General features: G+C 34.2%; 1 protein-coding gene across 5 annotated transcripts in view; it reads left to right on the forward strand.

The window, feature by feature from the left end:
* Positions 1–10,660, forward strand: part of PCLO (piccolo presynaptic cytomatrix protein) — a 373,917-nt gene extending 363,257 nt beyond the window's left edge. For 4 of the 5 annotated variants that reach the window (XM_087861131.1, XM_045793368.2, XM_087861127.1 and 1 more), the window contains 3 exons: positions 2,121–2,255; positions 2,667–2,812; positions 4,978–9,663. In XM_087861131.1, the coding sequence (XP_087717257.1) occupies positions 2,121–2,255; positions 2,667–2,812; positions 4,978–5,118 (422 nt within the window). In that variant the 3' untranslated portion in view covers positions 5,119–9,663. Of the gene's footprint in view, positions 1–2,120; positions 2,256–2,666; positions 2,813–4,977; positions 9,664–10,114 lie in introns of those variants that run through there. The other variant, XM_087861125.1, reaches the window with a different exon arrangement.
* Positions 10,661–11,726: the final 1,066 nt, after the last annotated feature.

Below are 11,726 nucleotides of genomic sequence, written 5' to 3' on the forward strand. Positions count from 1 at the left end.
TTCTCAATATTCAAAGACCTTTTTGATGATATTGGTGATGATATTAACACATGTGCTTTAAATATTTTATGAAATATGTCAATAAGAACTGCCTAGCTCAATGAACCAGTATTTTCCAAAATGAATATGCTATTACCAAGTCAGGCATAGTTAAAAGAGCCATTCAAAATGCAAGATTAAAAAGAATGCATACAGACTGATGTATTTTAAAGCAACATTTCAAAAGTTCATTAATATGATTTCAGATTCCATATTTCCTCTAATCTTCTAAGAAATTACCACTTGTCAAATTGTAATTATCTAATATTATCGAAAGAGGATATTAAAATACTTTCTTCATATATTTCTTTCTTCATATATTTCAACATATCGAATGGATTTAATACAGAAACAGCTATTAATAAAACAACATATTGAATTGGATTTAATATAGAAACAGGTATGAGAATCCAACTGTCCTTTATTAAGAAAACATTAATGAAATTTGAAAAAAAATATGAAACAGCATTCCTCACTATATATTTTTGTTCTGGAAAATATGGTTATTTTTCTTTAAAATATTTATTTACAAGTATATTATTGTCATTTTAATTGCGTCAATAAATATTCTAGAGTATCTAATTTTGTAATTTAATTAGAAATGTTAATTTCTAATATTGATACCTATAATACACGATTGTTCTTTGAGGACCTTCCATTTGTTTGTTTAAGAGTGTAAAGAAGTCTAAAACCAAGATGATTGAGAACAAGTGATCTATATCCAAACTTAAAAACCTTTAATAGGTTCCTGTTGTCCTAAATATGAAAACCAAACTCTTAACATGGTACCAATTAACAACATGTCATAATCACATGAACACAGATTTAGTTCTTTAGTCCCATGATGTTCCCTCCTGTGAGCACACTGTTCCTTCTCCGTAGCATGTTCTTTTTTTTTTTTTTAAGATTTTATTTATTTATTCGACAGAGAGAGAGACAGCCAGCGAGAGAGGGAACACAAGCAGGGGGAGTGGGAGAGGAAGAAGCAGGCTCATAGCGGAGGAGCCCGATGTGGGGCTCGATCCCAGAACGCCGGGATCACGCCCTGAGCCGAAGGCAAATGCCTAACCGCTGTGCCACCCAGGTGCCCCTCTGTAGCATGTTCTTAATCCATTTCAACTAGTTAACTCTTTCTCATCCTTCTGGTTTCAGCTCAAGCAGTACTTCCGCAGACTGTCTTGGAATCATGCCCTTGTATTCCATTACCTTTTTTCTTTTTCTAATTTTACATTTATTGATGAAAATAATTTGTTAAGGCTTTCTTCCCAACAGGTGGAAAAACCATAAAACCATTAAGGATGCGTGTTTTGGCTCACGACTGTTACCATTCTTCCTAACAGAGTGCTTATCACAGGGTAGGATGGGAAATAAAATACTTGTTGGTGATTGGAGAAGTGGATGCATACATGAATTGGCAGGGGAAAGAGTGAATCATAAAGAACATGACCTAGCACGAACAGCTTCTGCAGTGATACAAAGATCCAAGATAAACACTTGAAAGAAATACATTTCATTTAGGTCACTCGTGGAATTTTCCCTTGTGCAATTTCATTACTACATATTCTTGTTGGCTATTTCTTTTGTAAAGGAAAAGAAAGAAAGTAGAAATAACATATAACGACATTTAGTTGTGGTAGCAAATGTTCTTGCGCAAGCCTGGTAATGAGCAATTGTTAGCAAACAACTCTTGTATTTCACATGACTGATTTCCTATAGATTATATTAAAATTATATTATTTTTATGGATATCTTTTTTCTCGTAATCTCATCTGTTTCCTCTTTTGGCCTAAGAATCTACAGTCAAGTAATACTTATTGACTTGCATTTCTTCCATACCTCCCTGTTTACTAGCCTGTCGTTATTAGCACACTTTGTTGTAAGTGTGTAATTTATCAGTCTCCCCAAGAGATTTTACACTTCTTAAGGGCTCAGACTGTATTTTATTCATCTGTGTATCCACAGGATAGAATAAGGTGTTCAACACTTGATAAGCAATAAATGAATGTATGAATGAATTATTAAATTAAACATTTAATAGATGGTGTTTCATATTCCTTAACACTTTTATTAAATTCTTTCAGTCAAAACTCAGGTAATGGGAGAAATCAAGATTGCACTGAAGAAGGAAATGAAGACAGATGGTGAACAACTAATAGTTGAGATTCTCCAGTGCAGAAATATCACCTACAAATTTAAATCTCCCGATCACTTACCAGGTATCTAATTTTGTGATAATGAGCAATGTCATACATCTAGGAATTCTGTAGGAATATGTCCTAAATAATCTGGAAAATGTAGAGTAAAATTTGGGTTGTACACCAAATATATCTGAAAAATGGAAAGTAATAACTAATTTCTTTTATGTAAAACCAGTTGATATTTTACTAGTTTTTAGCTAAATTTTCTCAACACATAAACTTAGAGTAATGTATTTACCATACAACAGGAAAACTGAATTGCTAAGAAAATTGGTGTATCTTTTAAACACTTTCTGTTGTCTGAAACAAATCGAGCGCAGTCTTCCGGCTTTGTGTAAAACATAGGAGAGCTCAGCGTACAAGTATAATTCTTTCAATAGAAAATTGTGTGAGTCGTGGACACTTTACAAGCTGAGTTCTTATTTTCAGATTTATATGTAAAAATATATGTGATGAACATCTCTACGCAGAAAAAGGTAATCAAGAAAAAAACGAGAGTATGCCGACATGATAGAGAGCCCTCATTCAATGAAACTTTTAGATTCAGCCTCAGTCCTGCCGGACATTCTCTTCAGGTAACTCTATATTATACTGTTACTATTTTAAAATTTTGTTCATAAACAGTTTGTTTTCCATTGTTATTTGACATGTGTATACTGATCATACAGTATGTGACATTTTACATGTTAATTCTTAGAGGTATCTTTCCAGTGGCCCTTTAGAATTTCACAGCCCACTCACCCATCCGATTAGCTACCAAGTCTTCCCTATTCTGACTACTCAGTTCCTTTCATGTAGATTTATTTCCATGCTCACTGCCACTATTCCTCTTTGAGTCCTCATCTTTATTACTCAGATCACTTTAGCAGTATACCTGGCCTCCTTGGCATCAGAGTCTTACCCTCTTAATTCATTTCATCACACTGCTGGCAAGGGTATCTTCTAAAAATGGCTAGGAGTGTGGCAGGATGGATGAAATAGGTGAAGGGTATACTTATTGTGATGAGCACTGAGCAATGTATAGAATTGCTGAATCGTTGTGTTGTATACCTGAAACTAATGTTAACACTGTACGTTAAGGATACTTGAACTAAAAATAGGTAGATAGATGATAGATAGATGGATAGATAGATAGATAGATAGATAGATAACAACACTGGCTAGCAGGTTCCATTAAAGCCCTTCAATGACTCACCAATATCCTGCCTCATTCATAGTTCTCTAAGGTGAGCTGTAATTGTATTGATTTAATCTCATCTCCTTGTGTACTTCCCAGCGCTCTCTGTACTCCAGTCACACCACAATCTTCAAATCAGGTTAAGCCTCCAATGTTTTGCTCCTATTTTTCTTCCCTTTCAATATTGTCTTCTTCATCTCTCTCCACCCATCTCATTGGTCCACAATCTTTCAATGTTAACTCAGCCCTTTACTGATGACCCCAGGTACAATTCATCACACCTTATTCACATAACACTTTGCTTAACCTATTAGGCTATCAGTCCTAATCTGTGCTGTACAATCATCTATATGCTTACCTGTCACTGCTTCCATGCCTCCTGCCTCTCTAGGACAAGGCCTGGCTTTCATTACTCCTTGTTCTACAGCCTCATACAATGCTGGTACATAGTGTGTCTTTAGTGGATGTGGGAACAAGGAATGAAAGAGGGAAAAAGAGGCAGGAGGAAAGAGATGAAAAAATATGGGAAGAGTAAGACCATGGTATTGGCACTTAAGGGCCCACACTAAAGACAAATATAAGAAATATTACTAAGCTTAAACTGTACTGAGAGCACCGACAGACATTAGAGTGGAAAGAAATTTAAAAAAAACAAAAACAGTAAAGGATGCCCTGCAGTCCATGTGAACAAAAGTGTCATCTGCAGAGATTAAGTAGTTAGAGAGGGGGCGCGGGGGAGGAAGATCACACATTTGTTTGAAATGTGATACATTTGATAAGAAAGCGGGCTCCAAGTGAAAATCTGCAATGCCATCTGAAATCCCAAAACCAGAGGCCAGAAGAGATATGAATTATAACCATACCTAGAAATGTAGATTTTGAAGTCAGAAACGTAAAAGTAAGGTTTTAACCAAGAATGAAGATGAATTCTCTAAAGGAGATTCTGAAAGAGAGAGCAAAAGAGAACTGCCAAGGATTCATGGTTAGCACTACTAATGCTCTCCACCTTTCTTTCAACTCCTCTCTAAAAGAAAAAATAAATGTCTTGAGTCTGAGATCCTATGGCATTTCACCTAACGTAAGTTCTACATATGACAAGAAATCACTTTGGAAGTGCATACCATAGTGAAATCACCAGTAAATGAAATGTTAAATAAAATTAATGTTGTGTTTTATCTGCCTTGCAAGCTCTTGTTTATTTCTCAGCACTCAATTTCGTATCTGAGTTAATATTTCATAAACCAGTAGAAAATGTACCTAGCAAAGTTCTTTTGAGAAATTTTCCATTCATGTAAGCATAAACCTAGTCAAAATTAGCTGCTAGTGCATGTCATCTAAAATTCTCATATCCTCCAGGATGTCTTTTCCTTTGGGAAATGCTGATGTGAATTAATTAACATTATGCACATCTTTTGAGGACATCTTGAGGATTAGCTCTCTTACACGTTTAGCTGCTACTTTCCCTCACCCTTTCTTGTCTGTGTGATTTCTTTGATGATCAATGTCCTTTAAAAAGGTTGAAAAATATATGCAAGTGTATATAATTTTGACTATTTTTTCTAGATTTTACTTTTCTCTAATGGAGGGAAGTTTATGAAAAAGACCTTGATTGGCGAAGCCTGTATCTGGCTTGACAAAGTGGATCTCAGAAAAAGAATAGTCAACTGGCACAAACTTTTGGTCAGTCCTACTCAAACCCATTGAAGAAATGTGTCTGCTCAGGGTATAGAAACTGCTCTAAATAATTTCACATCAAGACTAGAGGTGGATACTATTCTACAGTGTTTTTAGGGGTAAATGAGAGAGGAGGAATAACAGGCAAACACATACCTAAAGCTTTGTGAATGTTCTGTTGTGGAACAGAAAAAAACTCAAATGAAAAAAGTTCATATATCGGAGACCATAAAAAAGAGCTTTGAGTCCTTGGATGGCTTCAAGAAAGACAGTGAGAGCTTTTTTGATTCCTTAATGCACAGATCTTTGAGCAGAGTTGAACTGTAGCTTAAGGCAGCCGCTCGAATATTAATATGGTTCCTAATGCAAGACAGAGTCAATCATTTGTGCAAAAGAACCTTGGTTGAAAGGAAAGAACTGCTGTAACAAATCTCAGTTTTCAGGAGTCTAAAGATCTTTTTTCTTCATCTTACTTCCTCGGACGACTTACTGTTTTTAGATTCTGACATAGGATACAACTATAGTATGCGTTCAAGACTAGACGTGAGGTGGTTGGGTTCAGAGGGAGAGGGTACTGGAGATGGAGAAATTACGGCTTTTAGATTTTCTCTCTGTCCAAATGTTACAAGCGTGAGCATCGCCGATTTTGGAATCCATGTTGTAAAAGCACATTTGTATAATATGAAATGATGTAGAGTGAAGATAATATTAAGTGGAAGTGGAATTATATTTATGTAGAAATAAAGCCATGATTGGCTCACACAGAATGTTGCCCCACAAAAATATTGGAACCTTGGTTGAAAACATCAAAATCTCCTTACCTGATCATTAAGCCAATACATTTTCAACGTACATACCAAAGAACATAGGTTAAAATGGTATGTTCCAGGAAGTGTGATAAGTTGTTCTTTGTGGAATTGCAAATGTTTTTCCACATGTTTTCTTTCTGTTGAGTGAGGTATTGAAAGAGAGGAAATTCTTCCTCTGGCGAACAAATCATATTAATCTGTGACATGGATTAATTAACTTGGTGTCATTTCCTGCTGTTCCATGATGCTTTTTTTGTCCTTAATGCATTAATTGATTGTATAAGGAAAACCCTGACACTAAACTCAAGTTCTTCCTAGTGCTCCATTTTTCTCTGTTAGTGACAATATCACAGTGATCAAGTTCATCAATATTGGGAAAATAAGTGAAAAGTCGGTATTATATTGAGATTAAAATATAACTTGAGCTATTTTATTAATACGGAATATATGGACCAATGTCCAAGTCATTAAAAGGAAGCTTCGTCTTCTCCGTCAACCAACTGTGTAGACAAAGGAAGTAGAATGGAGTTCTAGGACATGCACTCTGCTGGGAGGAGGAGCCTGGCTTCTGACTTGGTCCTGCCCCTGTGTCACCTTGCACATGTCACTTAAAGTCACTTCCCCCAGTTTTCTTATTTGTAGGATAAAAATAATTACATATTCCTAGCCTTCCTAATGGAATGTTGGGGTGATCAAGCCAAGTGAACTGTGAGAAAAAAAAAGAAAGCACATTGCCAGATATAGTTTTATACATAAAGTGAGGAATAATTATTATGCAGCTCTTTATTTCTCAAATTTTATATGCAAAAACATCCTCCATACCGATGGGAAGCATTGACTTGGATAAAAGTAGTGTATTCGCTCCAAAACTAATGGTTTTTCTTTAAAATACAAACTTGCATTGAACCTGAGAAAAGGTGAAGAATTAAATCAAGATGATTTGCGAATTGGGTTATTATAAATGAAATGAGTCATGCCAATCTTACACTATTCCCATATCCTACCCTAAAATAAATTGCTTCTCAGAGCATTCTGAGTTTGAAAGCTGCTTCTTCATTCAAAGTTGAGATTTTAGCAGGTTTTGAGAAATTATCTCCAAATACATTGGTTGGATATTGAATTTTCTCACTTTTAAAGAAAAACATACTTTAAATTTGAGAGGAATTGATTAAATGCAAAACATTAAAAATAAAACAATTTCTAATAATTTCAGGCTATACATCTTTATTATGTTCGTAAAGAAATACAAAATCACTCTTCCCCAATCCAAGGAAGAAAACAGTCCGTTTTCTTCCGTCTATGTTTTCACCTGTCCTCCCTGATAACGCAGCGTCATTCACCATTGATACCGCTCTCAAACAAGCAAGCCAGGAAGGGAGCACGGAAGATTCGATACTGCTAGGATTTTATTTTTAGAGACAACTAGATCTGCTGATGGTTGCTATGGATATTTCCAGCAGAAATGAGCGCTTTAGGGAGCTTGTAATCATCACTCATAGCTGGGGAAGGGAAGGATTCGGGAAGATCTCTTTCTGACATAAAAAGATTCTGCTATTCACCCTTCGAAGGAAACTCTGGCTCACCTTGGACCCTCTTCTGCAGCCGCGTACATCCAGCGGTATGCATGAGAGGTTGTATGACCAGTAAGTTTGACTTCATTCCAGTTGTGATTTCTTTTAGAATAACACAAATGAGGTGCCACCAAAACAAAGATCATCCCTTGGTAGCTACTTGACCTGAAAGGGTAGGAGTTTCTCCATTCTAGGTGCCCCTTTGTTCCAAGGCACCAGCGATGGGGCCAGGTCAGTCAAGAGAGCTAACGACAGGGCTTCTTTTTTGTGCACCAGCATCCCCTTCAGAGAGCATAAGATCCTGCCACAGTGTGCCAAGTTTGCAGCTGACCAAAATCCTAAATTGTGCGGGAATTATTCTATGCAACACTGATCCTCAAACAAACGCATTTCTTCTGAATGATGTCGATTACCCTTCTTACAACCAAGCTGTTTCTTTTTTAATTGCAAATAGGGCTCTTGGTGGTTTTTTACTTTTTTGTATATATCACAGCACATAATTTTCCACTTTTTCGTTTCTTTTTATTTTTTGGAATCAGTTTTTTTTAATCCTACTGATGACAAAGTTTGTAATCTCTGAATAATACACGGTCAGTCCAGTTCCAACACCTATATCTTGAAAAGCATCTTAATTTTCCCACAACTTCGTTGAGTCATCAGAGACTGGAGTTGCTTCTTGGTTTCAAATTTGGTCCTAAAGAAACTTTTAGCTGTAGAAGCAAAAGCACAGAGTGAATTTTTACAAAAGACGGGGATTTGTAGAATGGTCATTACAGACAGGTAACGGTACAAGCAAGAAGTCGGTGTTTCCCCCTGTTTTTACTTAAGATTAAGAAGATTTTTGGTGACTCTGACCTCTTTCTTTACCATTTCTGTTGAAAAGAACAGTATCCAAGACTAAGGAACAGTGATTGTCTTTGTTCCTTAATGTGCCCATATTGTAACTAATCATACAAATAAATGCATATTTTCAGCATATCAGTGGACTTAGTTTTGTGGATCACACACATTAAAATAGTCATATTGTGGGAATATTATAGCTGGTAACCAGCTGATATTGATTCTTACTGTAAGAATGGTTGTGATGGTAGTGGTGATAGTCGTAGTGACACTAGGTTGGTGGTCATGTGAAGTAAAACAAAATTCTATACTATATTGTGCCCAATTTATTAGAAATTATTTGATCGATGTTTCATTTCATTAAGATATCATAAAGATGTTTATAGTATTTTTTTACTTTATTATTTAAATCATAACAATATTTTTAAAAACTTATTTTCATTGCTATAATGTCTAATATTCCAAAAGCAGCCAACTACAGCTATATATATGTTTATAACTCTCCACGTGACAGAGTGAGTTTCTGTCTTTTTGAGCTTGACATGGAAGTGAAAGAAAGCTCGATGAATAATTATGAGCCGTCTCTTTAATAATTACTTGCCTTTGATGTAATTCAAAAATGAATGAGTGAAGCAGATATTCTCATTGAATATGACACATTGATGTTTTCTGTATGTTCCATGTTGTTGTCATTATTCAAGATATCCATTAAGTCAAAATCATTTAATCAAATGATTCCTTATCTGATATGTAGATCGAGAGCATTTCTTAAATGGTTACCCTGTACATAACTATACATTTGGTAAAATAGACAAAGTTGAAATATTAATTTCATTTGGCATTCAGCATGTGAATATGATTATCGTTTGATTGTGTCTGTATATTTGTTGGTGATGTGCTCAGGTGCTCCCACTACTGATTAATGTGTGTGCTAATATCCTAACAAAAACACATCTGATATTAATGGGAAAAAAATCTTGTCTGAAAAAAATAAAAATCTAATAAAATTTATTTCAAAATAAAAAATAAAGTACTTGGAGATATGTCTTGTTTCTAACTACATGTTGCATGCTGTGTTGGTGATTTGCTAATGTGTTCTTTTCTGTTCTACCCAAATCTCTCTGGAAAATCTAATGAACAAATATAAATTCTTGGGCTAAAGGTTGTAGAAATTGAATTGAAATACATGAGAATTGTATCTAAAATGCTTGTAAATCTGTCTTGAGTTTTACTCTATGTAAAAATATGTCTTGGTTTTGTGATTGTATACAAGATGTATCTTGATAGCTTATGCAGACTGTGCTGTATAAAAAGGCTGTTGCCTCAGCCTTCCTAATAAATATTGAAAATGTCAACTTTGACTTCTTGTGTTTACCAACTTGGTAAGTTGATTCTTTATTACAAAATAGAACATTTCATAACATATTCTCTGAAAATTATATCGTAAATACATTCATTCACCCAGTTTAAAAGATAAATTTTAAATCCAGCACAGAAAACAGAATTAAATAAATGTATAGCTTAATAAATTATTATATATCGACACTCTTGTCACCACCACCCAGGTCAAGGAATTTAACTTTGCCAGTCATCTCATAAGACCACCATTTTACCCCTCCCTCTCACAACACCTTCCCAAACTCTAAATGCAACCACCATTATCATATTTATGATAATTACTTCCTGTTTTATCACTGACATCTGCCTAGTAAAAAAATACTCGCGTGGTTTTCCTGTTTTATTTTTAAAATGTTTTCTAAGCTTCTTTTAATCTACATAGTCTCCTCCCCACCCCTTCTTTTTCAGTGAATCTTTTTGAAGAAACCTGCTCTTTCAACCAAATTGGGTTTTTGCTGATTGCATACTCACAGTAGAGGTAACAAGTTCCTCTGTCTCTGTATTGCCTGTAACTTGGTTTTTTTCCCTACAGATCTGACCTGATTCGCATTCAAGGTCAAAGGCTGACATTATATGTTTCCGTTGGGAACTGTATAATGTCCGGCTGTCTTTCATTTTGTCCGGTTTATAGCCACCGGTGCTCACTGGCTAGAATAGATCCATTAATTAACTAAATGTTACAAAGTGGTGGTATTCTAATTCAATCATCATTTCTTCTTGGAATACTTTTAAAAAGATAAACTTCTCCTCAACCAATATTTGATTACCCAGTAGCATAGTTTGTATAGGAAAGTTAGGATACAGACGGAAAATATTGGACAATTTTCCTTTACTTACCATTTTTCGAAATAAGAAATGGTTCCCTATTATCCTCCAAAGATGACCAAAAAGCTTGTGTTTTTATTTTTATTATCATTGCTAACTCAAGGATGAAAACAAATTAGATTTTTTTTTTTTACTTTTTTTGTTTCAAGTTTTTTTTTAAATTCTAGTTAACATATAGTGTAATATTGGTTTCAGGAGAAGAATTTAGTGATTCAAAATTTGATATGTTTTAATTCATTGAAACCATTCTTATTAATGCTCAAATTTACCTTTCTTAATGAGTCAGGGACATCTTTGGGTGAACTTATATGTTTCTTATATTCTTTGATAACTTCCTGTCTATGGCAAGAAAGTTATATATCATTTCCTTAACCTTAAAACAGTATAGGAGACTTATTTAACTTGAATTTTTATTTTTCTATTTATCTTTTTAAAAATAATTAAATTTAAGAATGCATTGACACTGCTTAATCAACTTACACCTGATATGCTATTGTTTCTTGGCCTTTTGGCTAAGATCAAGTGTGTATCAAGTATATTACCTAATATGGTAAACTTTTTTTTCAAAGTTTAGGTAAAACACATCTTGGAACATTTTTTGAAGATAATGTCCGATCTAAAAGTTTGTAATTAGTTGATGATTAATGAATTGACTGTTGATTATCTAGGCTTTAAGAGCTAAAATGTCCCCACATCTACAGTTTTTAAAGCTTTGATAGGAAATTGAACCAAAATAGTTTTCTATCAAAACATAATAATACAATTATGGTGACAAAAATGTTGAAATCTTTTACCTCTGTTTAAATGACAATTCCAAATAAATTAAAATTTTATTTTTAAGGTTTCATTTTTTATTTTATTTTATATCATATTTTTATTTGATTATTTGTGAAACTTAAGTATTATTTTGATGGATTACTCAATTTAAAAAATGACCTTCCAACAATTTGATTCTTTGAAAAAAAGTTCAATAAAATTAACAAACCTGAGGCAATCAAAGGAGAAAGAAGGCCTAGTTACCATTATTAGGTAGGAAAAATTAATGTATATGCCAAGATCCAAAGATCTGGAAATGCGTGAAAGTGATAAGAATAATAACCAAGTTGAATTATCCCAGGTACACAAGATTGTTTCAGTGTTGGAAAATGAATTAATGAAACCTAGTATATTAATATACTAAGGTACAAAAATCATA

This window comes from Ursus americanus, chromosome 3, assembly GCF_024610735.1.
Source record: "Ursus americanus isolate L20-20 chromosome 3, mUrsAme1.1.p, whole genome shotgun sequence".
Taxonomy (NCBI): Eukaryota; Metazoa; Chordata; class Mammalia; order Carnivora; family Ursidae; genus Ursus; species Ursus americanus.